The sequence below is a fragment of the Camellia sinensis genome, chromosome 15, assembly GCF_055761805.1.
Source record: "Camellia sinensis isolate YWXY chromosome 15, ASM5576180v1, whole genome shotgun sequence".
Classification (NCBI taxonomy): Eukaryota; Viridiplantae; Streptophyta; class Magnoliopsida; order Ericales; family Theaceae; genus Camellia; species Camellia sinensis.
Genome location: NC_138975.1, coordinates 141856097 through 141875974, shown reverse-complemented (window position 1 = coordinate 141875974; position 19878 = coordinate 141856097). Strand labels below are relative to the sequence as shown.

At 31.7% G+C, this 19878-nt stretch overlaps 1 protein-coding gene and 2 long non-coding RNA genes across 3 annotated transcripts; 1 reads left to right on the top strand and 2 right to left on the bottom strand.

Moving 5' to 3' along the window:
- Positions 1–5311: 5311 nt before the first annotated feature.
- On the bottom strand, positions 5312–12204 carry LOC145813885 (uncharacterized). Its single transcript, XR_014357282.1, has 2 exons — positions 12096–12204; positions 5312–5470 (listed from the first exon to the last, which is right to left on the bottom strand). It is a non-coding gene; the product is annotated as an uncharacterized LOC145813885 (long non-coding RNA).
- LOC114266036 (uncharacterized) lies at positions 11389–11970 on the bottom strand. The gene is made up of 2 exons (XR_003630527.2): positions 11894–11970; positions 11389–11782 (listed from the first exon to the last, which is right to left on the bottom strand). It is a non-coding gene; the product is annotated as an uncharacterized LOC114266036 (long non-coding RNA).
- LOC145813884 (nudix hydrolase 17, mitochondrial-like) lies at positions 11951–15195 on the top strand. The gene is made up of 5 exons (XM_082910178.1): positions 11951–12547; positions 12988–13108; positions 13546–13629; positions 13752–13880; positions 14237–15195. Exons 1-5 carry the CDS (start codon positions 12474–12476, stop codon positions 14447–14449), a joined length of 621 nt encoding a protein of 206 aa, XP_082766304.1. The 5' UTR covers positions 11951–12473; the 3' UTR covers positions 14450–15195.
- The last annotated feature ends 4683 nt before the right edge of the window (positions 15196–19878 follow it).

The following is a 19878-nucleotide window of genomic DNA, read 5'->3' as shown; positions in this document are numbered from 1 at the left end:
GCATTGTAAGAGATGAAAGAACTTGAGATAAAAAAGGAAGAACATTTGATAATGACTACGGATATTTCTCATTTGGACCCTCAAACAAAAGCGTATTAGATAATGTGCAAAAATAAGATTTTCGCCAAGTGGTCTGCACATATCAGCAACCCAAATTACTATTTTCTCCTGCCTTCTGATGAATAATTACGGGGAGAATCTATTTTTTAATTTTGCAATGTCATTTATTTGTCAGTGTAATTTTTATTATTTCTTTTTAAATATAATTTTTATTTTGCAATGTAATGTAGTGGTCCATGTAATTTTAATGTAGTTAATAATTTTTTTTAAAATTTTTTTGTAGTCGTATGTTTTTTTGGTAGGGTGAATTATATAAAAAAATTCAAAATTTTCAATTTTTTAATTTTTATATTTGTGTAGTCGGGTACAATGTAAATATTTAATTTTTTTTTAGAAAAAGTTTGAAAAATGTCACAAAAGACAACAAATAAAAAATAAAAAAATCACTAAAAAATCTATATTCAAACATCTACAAAGTTGGAGAAAAAATTGAGTGAGATTTGTCAAAATAACATGTGACTATTAAAATACTATTACTATAATTTGAAAATTTACTACTATTCATTGCCAAATTATAGGCCAATACAACAATATCTTATCCGTAAGTCCCAACAATAAAAACTGAATAAACTTTCCTAGTACACACAAAAAAAAAAAAAAAGCCATGCACCCAAAAAAAAAAAAAAAATCTTATTTAAGAGCCCAACAAATAGAATCTTCGTGTCAATGACCCTTAATAGTAAAGATTGTAAATCAATCAATCTCAATTACAATAATAGATATACAGAAAAAATTAATTAAAGAAATTCAATGTAAAAATTAATAAATATTTTTAAATATGAAAGGCTCTTTTTAAAATTTTGCTCAAGGCCCTCAAAAGTAGGAGTGGAAATCGGATTGTGTTGAGTTGTATTGATATCAAGTCATTTCAAATTTATATCAAAATCATTCTAAAATTAATCTAACTAATGGGTAAATTACATTTACCTCCCTTCAGGTTTCTGACAAATACAGGGACCTCCCCTGTAGTTTAAATAATTACAGTAACCTCCCCTACTTTACCTGACAATGTCAAGATTCCCCCAAACCGTGACTGCCGTTAAAAGATCTAACAGATAATGCTGATGTCACTCATTATAGATTATGAAATGTCAAAAATGCCCTCACTACCTTCTAATTCATCCAAGTTCTACAACTTCATTGCCTTCTAATTTACCTTCAACTCCAGCAGCACCATTCACCATTGCAACACCTCCCACAAAATCAGAAATATACATAAAGGTATATATATATATGTGTGTGTGATGTATATTGATTCAATTCTCTATTTTTTTTCATTCAAACAAACATATATATATATATATATATATATAAATACATAAAGATATATATATATATCTTTATATATATATCAGAAAGTAATCCAGGTCAACAACTTTGAGGGCAACATATATGTTAACATATATATATATATATATTAAAACAATTGAACATATATATATAGATTTTTCCATTCAATCACATATATTGGCTACGATCAATATATATGTTAACATATATATATATATAAATACATAAAGATATATATATATATATATGTAAGATATTTATATACATATATATATATATATATGTGTGTGTGAGAGAGAGATATATATTAATTCAATTCTCTGTTTTTTTTTTCATTCAAACAAACATATATATATATACATAAAGATATATATATATACGTGTGTGTGAGAGATATATATTGATTCAATTCTCTATTTTATGTTTGATATATATATATATATATATATTTGATTCAATTCTTTGTTGTTGTTTTTTATTTATTTATTATTCAATCAAACACACACACACATATATATATATATATATTGATTCAACTCTCTGTTTTTTTTTTAATTCTCTGATTCAACTCTCTGTTTTTTTTTTTAATTCTCTGTTTTTTTTTTTATTATTCAATCAAACATATATATATATATATATATATATCACATAAATGACTAAACCCACCACACAAATCTGTTAAACAACTTACCCCTTTTCTCTCCTCATCTTTCTCCTACTCCTCATCTTTTTCTTTTTTTTGATCCCAATCTATATTGCAACTAACTGCCCCAAATCCAGATTGTGACCCAACAATGTTTCCATCACTGCTTCTATCACTGCCCACCACCACTCTCAAAACCATAGATCTAGGATTAGGGTTTTGAAAGAAGAAGAAGAAGAAGAGAAGGGAGAGAAGAAAAGCGGGCGACGAACGGCGGAAGAGAGGGAGTGGAGGAAGAAGAAGGAGAAGGAGGAAAGGTGGAGGTGGAGGATAGAAAATGACAGATGACGGCAAGGAGGAGAGAAAGAAGATGCCCCAATGGCGCCGGCGAGGAGGAGCTTCTCTCTCTCGTTTTGATCTGATGAGAGAGAACAAAAACGAAAAACAAATTTAAAAAAAAAAGTTGAATATGGTGAAGAGATGTTAACAATCAAGGGTATTTTGTCTTTTCGCGCTTAAATAAAAGGGTAATATGGTCATTTTGTATAGGAAAGTAACGTTGTTTGTGCAAAATTGACGGTTTGGGGGAATTTTGACATTGTCAGGTAAAGTAAGGGAGGTTACTGTAATTATTCAAACCACAGGGGAGGTCCCTGTATTTGTCAGAAACCTGAGGGGAGGTAAATGTAATTTACCCCTAACTAATTTATTATTGTTATACATGTTTTAGCATAACATAACGTAACACAACACAACAGGTCAATTATTTATATTATTTGGCCGTCTCCTATACGTATACGTTTTAGAAATAATCAACCTTAACCAAGAGATTTGGTGGTTATGAGCAATGCTCTGTCTCCTAAAAAACAAAACAAAAGTATTGAAATTGAATTTACTGTTTTAATTAACAAAAATGAAATTAAAACATCACGTGAACTTACCTCATGACCACCAAATAATTGTTATCTTAACTTACTAATTTTGTGTACAGTTCACATATAAGGGTAAATTATAATTTGTCTCTTTTATATTTGATTATTTTTGCACTTTGACCCTTAAAATTATTTTATTTTATTTTTTATTTTGGCCATTCATGTTTTAACTCTAAAAGCTAATTTATATCCAAAGTTAAACAAAAAATGACACATTGATAATTATATGATATAAAAATATTTTTTAATAACTCACACCTCATATACAAACCCAAACTCAAATTCTATTGTAGTAATACATTTATTATTTTTTTTTTTTATGTTATGTGGAAGCTATCCTGATATTTTTTTTATCAGATTTTAAATAAAAATTAACTTTAACAATAAATTAGAAAAAAAATATAAAAAATCAAAGTGAAAAAAAATTTAAAAATAAAAAAAACAAGTCAAAGAGGGCAAAATATAATTTATCCATTTAAATAATCTTCTCACACTTACCCAAAAGTGTTGTGCCGGGCTGGGCAGATTTTTTTGCACATAAAAATTGAGAGAGATTCTAAAAATGATAAAACATCTTATGCAAGCAAACGCAGATATAATTATTATAATATTATTGTAAAAATAAACAAGATGGAATTCAGATTATTGGACGATATTGTTTGGATTTGTGAGGTCCATTTAATTTTGATAATCAAAATTGTTTGATGTGTAGTTCTAGTCAAGTATTTTATTTTTATAAAAAAATCACGTATATTATATATCAATAACTACTTGATCAGAATATATTTTTGTCAATAACTTATTTTAAAGTTATATTTATCATTAATATAAATATGATCTGATTAAATAGTTATCGATATCCGATCAATATAATTTTTTACAGAGATGAAATATTCGATGAATTTTACATATTAAACTATTCGAATTATCGAAATTAAATCTGTGATGAACACCACAAACTCAATAACACACATCTAGGGGCGGCGTCACGTGTCCCCCTCAATTTTGAACTTTTTTGGTTTTTGTTTTATGGTCATATACAAAATGTATTCTTTTTTTTTCTTAACATGTTCTTTGGCTAATAGTTTATTGTATTGTTCACAATAAGTAGTTATTTGATACTTTAGGAGTACTATATTGTATTGTTTATGTAGTAGTCTAAACCAATACTGTAATGAGAAATTTTATGGATTGAATATAATTAACTCATTATTTTCAAGTAGTTGACAAACTAGTGTGATTTGTGATTTTTCATATTTTGAGCATCACACAGGTAACGACATATGGTATTCTAAGATTATTTTATAATTTCCATTCAAAACACATAATTTATAAACAATATCATCTCTTTAATATTTTTTGTCAAATAAAAATTAAATATATTTTATAATAATTTGGGCTAAAATTACAAACTTACATCACCATCTCGCACTGAGCTATTACACACTATTATAGAATTTTGATTTGTTCCTATTAATAATGATTTTTAATTTCTTATTCTTAAATTTAGCACTTAAAATTATTATTATCTTGATGTTGATCATGATTTTTTTTTAAATAAAAAATTATAATTAAGAAGTGTCCCCTCTAATTTAATTTCCTGACTCCGCCACTGCACGTGCCAGTCTGGGTTCAGACTCTATACAAGTCTTTACGCTGTATTTGGTTAGGGGATTTGGAAGTGTTGGTTTTTTTTTGCTTTCGAAGGTTAGAAACGTAATTAGAGCGTGCCAACAAGAATCAATAATTCCTTACAAAGATAGTAAATGCCAACCAATTAATCAGATAATTGTTTCGAAATTCTTTTTATCTTCAATGAAGAGGACTTTTACTGGTGACTTGTTTTAGGAGAAAATTTAGAAGACTGATCACAAAAGTAAAAGAAAGAGGAAAAAATAGTGTCAAAAATCAAACTTCATTAAGTAAACAAGAGTTTACAATTGTACCTTCGCACTTTTAGAGCTTCGAAGGGGATTATAGCAACAGACTAACTTAGAACTACTCCTAATAATTTGAAATATAGTGCAGGAATGTAAAAGATTGGAAATAAAGGACTGGAAAATATAAAGTAAATAAATTGATTTCCGGATCTGGTCCCCAGGGTCTCATTATCAGCATACTCCTCTATTTATAGACTCTGATGATAATCGTCGAAGTGACTAATACCCGTCGAAATGATAACTGTAGAAGTGATCTCCATGATCACTAGTCATGGCTTTAAACTATTTGTTTCCACTATACCACTCTTGCGGTTAAGCTTTCCTCCTGAATTTGAATTCAAATTGTACGAAATCGTTTGGCCACGTCACCTTGTGTGTCTTGACTATTCCCATGTCTCACGGATCCATTGTCACTGTTACAAGTTGCCACGTGCTTGTTGATGATTAGAGATCTTCATTGATTCTCCAAATTGCCCTTTATAATCTACGTGTCAGGCCATGATAGGTTTGTACAAAATATATAGCCAACATGAAGAAATTTAGACCTGGTTTGGGAAATTTAAAAAAAGTCAAAAAGCTAAAAAGTTATCAAAAAAATTAAAAAGTTATCACTATTCACCAAAAAAAAAATATAAAAAATTAATATACATAATATTAAAATACAAATCAATTTCATGCCACTTTAGGTACTGACGTCAAAGCAAAAGCAGTGAAAGGGAAAAGAAAAAAAATTATATGTGTATATTCACTAAGTTGGATGGTAAAGTTGGGCCCGTGGAGGCCCACCATGGGTCCCGTTTTGATAATTCGAACTGTTCAATATGTAAAACTCGTATAGTACTATATGCTAGTAAAAAATCACAATTATCGAATATCGCTAACTACATGATCAAATCAGTTTTGTATAAAAAAATAGATGGTATTATAGTTAACAGTTGACAAAAAAAAAACTAACACGATCAGATAGTTATCGATATGCAATCAACGTGATTTTTTACAAACATATAGTACTCGACGATTTCTACACATTGAACGGTTCCGATTAGAAAAACGGGACCCGTGGTGGGCTTCAATGGGCCGAATAACACCGTTTAATTAAAGTCCGAAAAGAAGACAATCTTTTCCCATCTCTTATCCAACAGACTGTACTGCCCAACTTATACGGCCTACTTCACTAACTTCTCCTACACACTTATTTAAACAATTTTTTAATACACATTTTTTCATAAAAAGTCAAAAAATTAACCCAAATATTCATATTTTTTTCTCAAATTTTTAGTCAAAAAGACGAAAAACACACTTATTTAGAACACCCCAAACAACCCCTTAAAAAGAAAAAAAATATATAAATAACATATATTTATATTTTATTTAATTTCACGCATCTCATTTTTTTCTTTTGTTAAATCCTTTCTCAAATACCTAAACTAAACCCAAGATTAAGGTCTCTCCATGATGATTGAAAACGTGGCTCAGCCGTTTTTCAGGGCTGAGTTAACGAGTTAGGGATGTTCCGTGTGTGGACCAAACCAAGTAATCAAACCGAGTGAGACTCATAATAATAATCATAGTTGAGGAGAGAGAGAGAGAGAGAGAGAGAGAGAGAGAGAGAGACCTATTCGAAAACGACTCCAAAATAACGCGTTATTTGTTTATTTATATTTCTGACATGGTAATAATAATAATAAACACGTACGGGTTTTGAAAGCTCTCACTCACGCAACTCTTACTCAGTCCCACACCCTTCCTTTCCACGAAATGATAAATCCACCATCCCCTTCCCACGCTCATGTCCCTCCGTCCACCCCACTTTTTCCCCAATTTACTTTATTTTATTTTTATAAAAAATCATTTTAAAAGTAAAAAGTTTGAAAAATGTTGACAAATCTATAATATAAATTCCATAATGCACACACAATGATTATTAAGAAAGTGGGGTTTTATATGATTTAATTTATGATAAATCAAAAATTAAGATGTAATATATGTCGTGTTGTTGTATGTCAAATTATGAGAATTTTTTTTTAGAAATTTTAAATATATTTTAAAAGGTTTATACATAAAATATATTTAAAATGATGTGGTAATAATATTTTTAATATTATGAAGAGAATGATTAGCAGTTTGATTAGAAATGAAAAGGATACAAGAAATTACATCTTTTTTGTGGGAGGTTTTTTTTTTTTTTTTTTGCATGACTATGCTGCTCAGCTAAGTAAGAAAAATGGTAGTCAAGTAGAATGTGTGTCAAAGTGTTTGGAAAATTATTCAGTTAGTAATCATATCTAGAATGAAGATCAGACGGTTAAGGTGAGCAAAGGGTGGACTAAGTCAATGAAAAGTGTATGATTAGGGAAATAATGTTATCATTTTTCTCTAAAATGCTGTTGAACAGTAAGACAAAATAATTCAGACAAATCACAAAGATCTTAATAATAAAATACGTTGTTAAATAGTAGGACAAAATAACGTAGACAAGTAACAAAAATCTTAATAATAAAATAAAAAATATATAAAAAGAGATTCAACCTCCAAAACTTAAGCACACAATTGTTCATTATTATACTCAATATCTAGGGTTCAGATGGTTAAGGTTTGAGTAAAAGATGGACTAAGTCAACGAGAAGTCTACGATCAGAGAAATAATGCTATCATTTTTCTCTAAAATGTTGTTGAACAGTAAGACAAAATAATTTAGACAAATCACATAATAAAGTATGTTGTTGAATAGTAGGGCAAAATAACGTAGATAGGTAACAAAAATCTTAATAATGAAATAAAAAATATATAAAAAGGAATTCAACCTCCAAAACTCAAACACACAATTGTTCATGATTATACTCAATATCAAGGGTTCAGATGGTTAAGATTTGAGCAAAGGGTGGACTAAGTCAATGAGAAGTCCACGATAAAAGAAATAATGCTATCACTTTTCTCCAAAATATTGTTGAACAATAAGACAAAATAATTTAAACAAATCACAAAAATCTTAATAATAAAGTACGTTGTTGAATAGTAGGACAAAATAACGTAGATAAGTCACAAAAATCTTAATAATAAAATAAAAAATATATAAAAAGGAATTCAACCTCCAAAACTCAAGCACACAATCGTTCATGATTATACTCAATATCTAGGGTTCAGACAGTTAAGGTTTGAGTAAAGGGTGGACCAAGTCAATGAGAAGTCTATGATAAGAGAAATAATGCTATCACTTTTCTCCAAAATGTTGTTAAACAGTAGGGCAAAATAACGTAGACAGGTAACAAAAATCTTAATAATAAAATAAAAAATATATAAAAAGAATTCAACCTCCAAAACTCAAACACACAATTGTTCATGATTATACTCAATATCTAGGGTTCAGAGGGTCATGGTTTGAGCAAAGGGTGGACTAAGTCAATGAGAAGTCTACGATAAGAGAAATAATGCTATCACTTTTCTCCAAAATGTTGTTGAACAGTAAGACAAAATAATTTAGACAAATCACATAATAAAGTACGTTGTTGAACAGTAGGACAAAATAACGTAGACAAGTCACAAAAATCTTAATAATAAAATAAAAATATATAAAATGGAATTCAACCTCCAAAACTTAAACACACAATTGTTCATGATTATACTCAATATCTAGGGTTCGGACGGTTAAGATTTGAGCAAAGGGTGGACTAAGTCAATGAGAAGTCTACGATAAGAGAAATAATGCTATCACTTTTCTCCAAAATGTTATTGAACAGTAAGACAAAATAATTTAGACAAATCACATAATAAAGTATGTTGTTGAACAATAGGGCAAAATAACGTAGACAAGTAACAAAAATCTTAATAATAAAATAAAAAATATATAAAAAGGAATTCAACCTCCAAAACTTAAACACACAACTGTTCATGATTATACTCAATATTTAGGGTTCAGACGGTTAAGATTTGAGCAAAGGGTGGACTAAGTCAATGAGAAGTCTACGATAAGAGAAATAATGCTATCACTTTTCTTCAAAATGTTGTTGAACAGTAAGAAAAAATAATTTAGACAAATCACAAAAATCTTAATAATCAAGTACGTTGTTGAACAGTAGGACAAAATAACGTAGACATGTCACAAAAATCTTAATAATAAAATAAAAAATATATAAAAAGGAATTCAACCTCCAAAACTCAAACACACAGTCGTTCATGATTATACTCAATATCTAGGGTTCAGACGGTTAAGGTTTGAGTAAATGGTGGACTAAGTCAATAAGAAGTCTACGATAAAAGAAATAATGCTATCACTTTTCTCCGAAATGTTGTTGAACAGTAAGACAAAATAATTTAGAAAAATCACATAATAACGTACGTTGTTGAACAGTAGGGAAAAATAACGTAGACAGGTAACAACAATCTTAATAATAAAATAAAAAATATATAAAAAGGAATTCAACCTGCAAAACTCAAACACACAATTGTTCATGATTATACTCAATATCTAGGGTTCAGAGGGTTAAGATTTGAGCAAAGGGTGGACTAAGGCAATGAGAACTCTACGATAAGAGAAATAATGCTATCACTTTTCTCCAAAATGTTGTTGGACAGTAAGACAAAATAATTTAGACAAATCACATAATAAAGTACGTTGTTGAACAGTATGACAAAATAACGTAGACAAGTCACAAAAATCTTAATAATAAAATAAAAAATATATAAAAAGGAATTCAACCTCCAAAACTCAAGCACACAATTGTTCACGACTATACTCAATATCTAGGGTTCAGATTTAGACAAGTCACAAAAATCTTAATAATAAAATAAAAAATATATAAAAAGGAATTCAACCTCCAAAACTCAAGCACACAATCGTTCATGGTTATACTCAATATCTAGGGTTCAAACGGTTAAGGTTTGAGCAAAGGGTGAACTAAGTCAATGAGAAGTCTATGATAAGAGAAATAATGCTATCACTTTTCTCCAAAATGTTGTTGAACAGTAAGACAAAATAATTGAGACAAATCACAAAAATCTTAATAATAAAGTACGTTGTTGAATAGTAGGACAAAATAACGTAGACAGGTCACAAAAATCTTAATAATAAAATAAACAGCATATAGAAAGAAATTCAACCTCCAAAACTCAAGCACACAATTGTTCATGATTATACTCAATATCTATGGTTGAACTTGTTGGAAAAGATGAGTTTTTGGTAACTTTAATGTGAAATTAAAGTAGGTCCCAACCATTAGTTAAGGTGGAATTAAATGAGTTTAGATTTTTTTGTAATAAGGTCTTTACACTACAAAAAGAAGAGTAATGCTAGAGACTCCAAATATTCTACCCAAAGTTTTACCAAATGTCTCACATAGGTGTGGGACCCACACATGTGGGTCCCACACCCATGTGAGACATTTGGTAAAACTTTTTTTAGAATTTTTGGGGCCTCTAGCTTTTTTGCAAAAAGAATGACAATAAATCATTGAGAATTAAAGGAGAAATTGTCTCACAAAGATGGCTTTATAAATGAGGTTTTGGGAATTGTGTATAACTACCAATCCCACATTAATTGTAAAGGAAAGTTTTGATGGGTATTTAAACCTCAAGATTTTGAAAAGGGTATAAGCTCTTTAGGGCATCCAAATTTTTTGAAGAAAGGGAGTTATGAATGTTTCAAGAATGTGTGAGAGAGTGCTGCTATTGTCGGTTCGCCAAAACTGACAGAAAGTGCTTTTGCGTTAGCCGGTCTAAACCATCTTATCTTACGAGACAGAAGTCGATGTTCCTCCAGCATCCACAGTGAGGCGGCTAATCTATTTTAAGGACACTATGGTATCATACAAAATTTGATTTGATTGTTTGTTTTCAATAATTTTATTAAATATATATTTATGTTATTCATGTTTCATGCTCTAGAATGTAATTTATCAAATATAAATTTATTTGATATTTTATTATTTAATTTAATAAATCATAAATCTATTTATCTTATTTAATTACATAATTATAATTATAGTAACAGAACTTGCATTTACTAATTTAAGAATCATAATATTTCCCAGCTAATTACCTCAGTGATCAATGACTCATTATTTTTGTGGTTACAGGATGATTGAGTTGCTCAAGTTCATGCTTATCCACTTTTACTCATTATTTTTGTGGTTACAGGATGATTGAGTTACTCAAGTTCATGCTTATCCACTTTTACCATTTGTGGTCTACATTTTTTTTTTTTCCACCCAAGTTGGTATATAACTTATTTATAAAAATTTTATTTATATATCAATATTTGTTTATAACAAAAAAAAAACTTTTAATGAATGTGATGCCACCATATTTTTTAACATAATTATTATCAATGAATCTATTGACAGACAAATAATCACATAAAATATAGGTAAATCAAATGGAATGAAATTATTTATTTTATGACAGACCCTATCTAATATGTATGGTTATAATTATTTTATCTTGTTTTTGTGGTCAATTTTATATTTAATTTTTTTTTTATTATTTGCCAAAGTTAAATTTTATTGATAGACAAAAACAAATACATCAAGAGTGATTATTTCTAACTCTAGAAAGAATTACAGCAAATGTTCAGTATTTCAAACCCGAACACTTGAACATCCAATAACCATAGCCAGAAATATACCGCGATCATCAACCAACGATCATAATTGCAACATACTGCGACTACCAATAACAGAGACAAACCCAAATTTCCATAGAAAATGAAGAAAAACCTCTATAAATGAGAAAAAAATAATAAAACAAAATATAAAAATATTAAAAAAAAATTTAAAAATTATATTTTCACAACTTGTAGCACAGGACCGACAAGTAACTCTAGCATCGGCTCTGAATTTGCAGTCCATGGAGACAGTGTAAGCCTGAATGGTAGAAAATCGCAAATGAAAAAGCCAAAAAATCAAATTTAAAAATAAATAAATCACTCACGTAAATTAAAAAAAGAATAAGAAAAAGGGAAGGACTGCACTCACTCGGGCCATGACAAGAAAAAAAAACTCTAGAAGAGGCTTTGATTGACAGAGAGGACAGAGGGAGGGAGCAGTTTCTCTACCTATCTACCCATTGTATTTATAAACTTATGCAAAGTGTAAAAGCAACGAATGGTAGTTTGACAAATAAAAAAAAAAAAAAAAATAATAATAATCCTCTAATAATTTGATTAAAAAAACTAACCGTTTTTTCAACTGCCATCTGTGCGCGTGAGTTTTGCAGCCAAGCCTTGCCTTTCCTCCACTTTCTCTCTCTCCAAAATTTTCACTCTGTTTCCTGCTGTCTCCATAAACATCTATCTATAAAAAGGAGTGGACACACTTCACCTCCTCTTCAACAACAGAGAGAGAAGACAAACCTCGGGCCATAGCTGTTTATGAAAACCAACAATCCAATTTTAGTACATATACCAAACACAGTGCAGTTGGATCTTTCAAGTATCCAATTTTTTATTCTTTCCTTACTCATAAAAGGGGTTGGTGTCTTTTCCTTCCTTTTCATCTCCTAGAAATTTTCCCGGAAAATCCTTACTCTGAGAAATAACAGAGAAAGAGAGAGAAAATGGAGTCATTGGTTTCTTCTCGCACGGGCAGGCAGTTCCAACGGTACTATAATGGTTGTCGCCAAGTTGTAGGGTAGGTTTCTCCTTCTCAGAATTTTCTTTTCCTGCTTTTTTTTTTCCCCTTGAATTGGAAGGAAATTTTATTTGGAAAAATTGATCCGAGAAAATATTCAATTGGGTCTTTCTTAGATGAAGAAAATAGTGGTCACTAATAATGATTTTTATGTTTACTTGTATTTGTCATTATCACTTTTAGTTGTGTTTGAATCACGAATTTAAGAAATTTGTGAAAAGAAAGTAACAAAAATAATAATAAATTTTTTCCCCTTCCTTTCTTTCTAAATCGCCTCAAATTCTTGATCCAATCACAGCTTAATTGAGATTTATTCTTCTTGTTTCCTTTGTTTGTTTGCTGAGAAAATTGATGGGAATTACAATTATCAAAATTTTCAAAGTCTAATGGAGATTTGATCTGAAACTATGACCTAACCAATAATTTTTGAAATTGTGCAGATGCATACCCTACAGGTATAAAATAAGCAACCAATCACATCTACTTCAAGGGTCCCTTATTGAAAATTTGGAAGTTCTTCTCATCAGCTCTCCAAAGGCTCACCATTTGTTTTTTCCAAAGGTACTTTCCCTTGCCATTTGTCTGAGTTGTTGCTTGACTTTGTTTGGGTTTGGCTTAAAAAGTCTTTTTTTTTTTTTTTTGGATATTAAAGAAATTGTTGTTTGATTTCAGCTGATTTAGGTGGAATAAAAAAATAGTCACCTTTTCAACTGAACCCATAAGTGCTTAATTTATTTCTGAAGTTTTTATTTTCAAAAAATTAGAAAATTAATTAAATTTTCTTACTTTTCAGTTCTTCTAGTTTAGAATGATGAGAAAGTAACAAAAAAATTCACTAAAAACAAAAATAAAAGATCCACATATTTTTCTCATTTGTCAAATGCATCTATTTGTTTTTTAGCAACAATTTTACTCTTAAAAAAAAAAAAAAAAAAACCCTAAAGATGGAAACATTTTTGTTTTTGTTTATTCATTTATATTGGAATGTAATTTTTCAGGGTGGTTGGGAAATTGATGAGACTATGGAAGAGGCAGCTCTTCGAGAGACCAAAGAGGAAGCTGGTGTAGTCGGCATTCTTGAAGTAAGTATCTCCATACTTTAACATTCTCTCTTCTTTTTATTTTTTTTTATTCTTGATGATGAAGATTTTCATGCCTTTTTTCTTTTTTCTAATAATAATTGGAATTCCATTAATGTTTGCAGAATCAATTGGGGAAATGGAGCTTTCAGAGCAAAAGTCAAGGCACATTTCATGATGCATACATGTTCCCTTTGCTTGTTGAGGAACAATTAGATGTTTGGCCAGAGAAAAATGCGAGGCGAAGAATATGGGTAAGTTTAAATATGCAATCCTTTTCTTTTATTTGTTTGTTTTCAATATGAAAGGGTAGGAGGGGCAACCAACGTGTAGCAACTCCCCGTAGGCATGACTATAAGAACTACTACCTTTGGGCAGTCCAACAATACAGTTCTAAATGGACCCGATAACACGGGGAAGATGAACTTGAGTTGTAACCTGGCCCAAGCCCCAACCCCAAAACCTTCCCATGTATAGTTACAAACAATTTGTAAACAACTTGTCTCACATTTATGGAACTTTCTGTGCATTTTGAGCTTCAATTGTTTGGTCACAAGTTTGTAATAGAATAAGCCCTAATCATTGATTGCTATGTATTGATATTGTGCAGATGAGGGTTAAAGAAGCAAGAGAAATATGTTCACATTCATGGATGAAGGAAGCTTTGGATGTATTTGTTTGTAGACTCCGTCAAGGCATGCGACAAAAGGAGGAAGAAAGTAGAACAACTTGTGCATTGGAGTTTTTGAGGACAGAACAACAGAGAATAGGCATTGTACCTCAAAATGGAGATGAAGAGGCTGACTGTTACCTTGTTAGTTGACAGCACGTCTTAGAGTATCACGTGGCATTGTCTACATGGTATTCCTGACAAATGAAAAACCTCAAGTCACAGTATTGTCTCAACTACATAACAACGGTTTATCAATATTGTCACATCGTATTGGTTGAGAATGATGCATAGCCAATACTCGGAATTGATTGAGAATGATGTTGTTGGCTGTATATTTTGTACAGACCTATCATAGCTTGACACGTGGATCATAAAGGGCAATTTGAAGAATAAGTAACGGTCTCCAATCATTAACAGACGCGTGGCAACTTATAGCAGTGGCAATGGATCCGCGATACATGGGAACAGTTAGGATACTCAAGGTGATGTGGCCAAACGGTTGCTTACAGTTTAAATTCAAATTCAGGAGGGAAGCACAACCATGAGAGTGAAAGAGTGGAAGCAAACTGTTCAAGGCCACACTCAGTGATCATGGAGATCATTTCGACAGTTATCACCTACTTCGACAGTTATTAGCCATTTCGGCGGTTATCTTCAGAGCCTATAAATAGAGGGAGTGTTGATAATGTAAAGACTCTAGGGACTAGATCCAGAGACCAGTTCATTTGCTTTATATTTCTAGTCCTTTAAATTATGGTCTTTACATCCCTGTATTGCACTTCAAATTTCTAGGAGTAATTCTCTTATAGTCTGTTGCTGTAATCCCTTTGAATCTGTGAAAGCGTGAAGTTACAATTGTAAATTTTTGTTACTTAATGAAAGATTGATTTCTGACACTATTGTTCTTTCTTTCTTTTATTTCACTTAGTCTTGTTAATTTTCTCCTAAAAACTAAGCCATTAGTAAAGTTACCTTCATGAAGGCTGAAAAAATTTCGAAGCAATCGTCTGATTCATTGGTTGGCATTTATTAATTTTTGTAAGGACTTATTGATCCTTGTTGGCATGCTTGAATTACAATTCTAACATTTGAAAGTCAAAAAAGTCAACATATATTTTTGGCACTCTCGGTAAGACCTTTGTAATAGCTAGATGTAGGAGACAAAAAGAAAATGAGCGTCTTGAAGAAGGTGTAGAAGGAGATTTAGATATACAAAACCTAGAGGATAATGTAGTATCACATTCCATGGACGTGCCTGCCTCAACGGATCCTCCACAAATGGTCGAACAGACCAACACTTCAGGGCATACAACATATGTCCAGAATATTGGACAGGGCCATGAAACTGGACCATCAACTATTCCCTCTATCCAACCAATGAATCCATGGGGAGGGTTAGTCGATGCTATGGGACAACAATTAATGTATACAATGGAAAGATGGGCAACATCCTTTTTGGATCAAATGAATGCTTATCAATCACCTGTCACAAGGCAAGTTGAAGAAAACATTAATCCTCTTCAGCATAGATTAGCTCGAGATAAACAGCCTATGCAAAATAATGGACAGACTAGTAGTCAAACTAATAATCAAAACCATGAGAGACCATCACCTGTGCCTCAATCATGGTATGAAGCTCCTCCTAGACCACTAGCAAGTCAAAATACACCAATGCCTACCAGCGGAACCATACATATTGGTGGGTCTAGATTGACACAATGGAATGGCACGTGAGTGTTTTCAAATCCTATGTTTGAACCCATGTCTGGCGTACGGGTGTTCACCAATCTTGTGTTTGAATTCACACCCGAGAGATTGGAAGGAATTTTTGCGGTTGGAAGAGAAACAACACCAATTCCTCCTCTTGTAATTCTCTTTGCAGTACCTTTCGTAGGAAAAATGCCTGCCTTAATAGGGCAGCTATACCCTCAACATCAACCAACACAACAGGGACAACCAGTCCCAAATATGCCCTTACATGGACCAAGAGGGCCTCATGCACATGGAGTTCCTCCAAACGTTGTGTTTGTTTCTCCAATAGTGGCGTAACTGGCACAAAATATGGTTTATAGGGATCAAATTGCTGACATTGTTAGAGAGATTTGTAGACCCATGGCCCGGGGGGGGGGGTCCAGATCCCTATTTACAAAAAACCTTACCCAGAATGGGTAGATAGGTTACACGAATACCCAAGGAGATTTAGGATACCAGACTTTGCCCTCTTTTATGGAAATGGAAACCAGTCAACTGTTGAACACATCGCTCGGTTTACAGGCTAATGTGGTGAATTTACCAACAATGATTACATGAAATTAAGGCTTTTTCCAAACTCTTTAACTGGGGTAGCTTCCGCATAGCAGACAAACCTTATACCTGATTCTATCCAGACTTAGCAACAAATGGAAGAGGTGTTTCATGCCTAGTTTTTCCAAATAGAGCCTGAAGTATCTATAGTAGACTTGGCAAGGTTGAGTCAAAGGCCTGATAAGAAGGTTGCTCAATTCATTGCTAGATTTAAAAGGACATGAAACAATGTAGGGTCGTACTACCTAAACCTGAATTTGTAAGATTGGTCCAAAATGGGCTAGGGCTTCGAAAGAAGTTTGACTTAACAGAGTTTTGAGACCTAGTATAATTAACTTATGAAGTTACCAAATATGAGACTCTTCTTGAAAAAAAATAGGATCAAAGTAATACATCCTATGGGACCTCTTATAGGGACCCTATTTTTGAAATTGATGCAGCAGAGATTATAGGACAAGAACTTATGATTTGTGAAGCATTAATTCAGAAGGATACCACTATCGATCAATAGTTTAAAAAGAAAGATCTTCACAAGAAATATTCTTTTGATATATCAAAAACAAATGACATATTTGATCATTTGTTAACAGCACATTTTTTAAAATTGCCTAAGGGAGTTAAGATCCCAACTTCAGAAGAAATAAAAGGCAAAATGTACTGTAAATGACATAATTCTTGGTTTCATTCAACTAAAAACTGCATTATTTTTTGAGACAGGATTCAAGAGCAGATTCAGAAAGGAAGATTGAAATTCCCAGCCAAGACAGAAAAGGCAATGGGAATTGACATTGACCCCTTTCCAGATATTAGAGAAACTGCAGCCAATGTTGGCACACTAGATTTCCTTGCCCAAAAAGTGGAGAAGAACGTTTCTTTAAAAGAATTGGACGAGGTTAGCGTGCAAATGCATGTGGCTGGCTAAAATGCCTTTAAAAAGAGTGCACAATTTTCACCAGCAAGTGGGCAGAGCTTCGTAGGCCAAAAGGATGATCCCAACGAATAGCTTATAGATGATGACTGTCACGACCCAAACCCGCCCCTATGAGTTTCGCATCGTAGTCGGCCAGTAATCCTAAGATTACCTACAGCCTCTGAAACAGAATCACAAAATAAGGGGCTAGCGGAAGCAAATAACAAAAATATAATCGTCCAATGAGCTGTGCGGACTTATATGAAACAAAATATTTAAAACTTTATATACATATCCAAAAATCATTCTCGCATCATACCCACACACTTAACTATAGTATCTTAAGGACAACCAAAAAAACAAACAAAATCTCATATACAGAAACAACCAGAGCTTATAACACGCGATACTTCAGAAACCTCCACGTGAGGTGCAATGGTTGGCTTTACAAAACAGAAGTCTAATCAAAAGTCTTTAGGCTTGGTCCTGCACATGCTCACCTACATATACATATATACAAATAGTGAGTTAAAGCCTAGTGAATAACATAAATGTAAAGAGGTTAGTGAATGAATTCGGAACGTATCATAGTCATAAAACAGATCATAACATAATCATTTCTCATATCTAAACATAATAATGGTACATCCAATAAAATAAATCATATCGTCATCCGACTAGAGCAATCAATTTCGGATACCGATTAAACACATCACCACTTTGATAAGTGGCTAACGAGATCTCGTAATTACATATATGTTATGACCCGCATTAACATGCCTTTCCCCATAACTTAGGAATATCTATGGATGCCATAACATATTTCAAACATAAGACATTCGTTCACGTAAACAAATATCATTTTAGAAATAATAACTTATCATATATAATTTCGAACATAATTCATATAAACATATCTTTACAACAACGTTAACTCACAGTGGGCTTCTAGAAACGGTCAATGAATCTTTGAGTCTTGACCTACAAACACAAATGTACATAGCACAAAACATATTTCATCATAACATGTCCGTATGGCCACTATGACTTAGCTTACTTTACATTGATTCTTATTCTTTCTTATCACATTGCTTGAAACACACTCTTTGTAATCTCTTAACTTATATATCCTCATTATTGTGGTTTAATTAAAGCTTAGGAATGGCTAGGATGCAATGAGGATACCAAAATGTACTTTGAAACACTTAGTCAAATTTTTGAAATCTAGGTCTTCGTTGAAACGTAACTTTGATCGCTCGAGCGGTCTGCAACATTTTGTAAAACTTCTGGAAGCTTAATTTTTACACTCGAGCGCGACTTCCTACACTCAAGCTGAGGATAAAAAATAATGGTGGTCGTTCAAGCACAGGTTCTGTCTTTCAAGCTAACTTCCAAACTCTGCAAAAGTACTGGATGCTCACCATGTTCGCTTGAGCGACTTGCAAAAATTCTGGATTTTCAAAACAGAGTTTTAAGCTCCACACATGCAATTTAAAGCTTAGGGTCATGCATGGCTTGGTCAAAAACACAAAATTACTTTAGAAAACATATATACATGACCCCTTAAAAACTATTTGCTTTGAAATCTCATGAATTAACCAAAATTGACCTTAAACACTTTTGCATGTAAAACTTTTCAAGCTCTTTTATCCAAAACTCATGAATTTAACAAACTTGAGCTCATAAGCTTCATGCATGTAAGAAATTATTTTCCAAAACATGAAATCAAGGTTAAAACATGATAATTCAAACATACATGTACCAATTAATTCAAAATAACACCTTGAATGCTCAAACTCAACTCAACATGGTAAAACTCTTCATATTTATGCATGCGTGAGGAAATCCTTACCAAATTCCTTTTCTTAACTTTCCAAATCATGAAGATTAATTTCAAATAAACTCAACTCTTAAATGCATGTATAAGCTAGTTTCAAAACTCAACTTAAACAACGTATTCATGATCAACAGTGATATATCATGACAAAACTATACATGCATGTATGGTTACTTCATGTTCTTGGCTTCCTTAAACTAAAAGCATGCAATTGATTACATATAGCTCATGAATTCATTACAAAAACACATTAGCTTCAAGGATTAAATGTTAGATTCTCACCAAAGGTCTTGAATTAGCTAGATTATTTGCACAATATTGATGAACTCAAGCCAAAGCCTTCAATTCCTCTTCAATTCCTACACTTTCTCTCTCTAAAAGTGAACTCACTCTCTCTCTAGAATACAATCTTAGATTTTGCGATCGAAATGGTGAAGTTGAGCTCACAAATGAGTTCTAGACTTAAACAAACCACATTTATATAGGTATAATGACTTATTACAGTAATTAAAACATTTGGCCTACCAA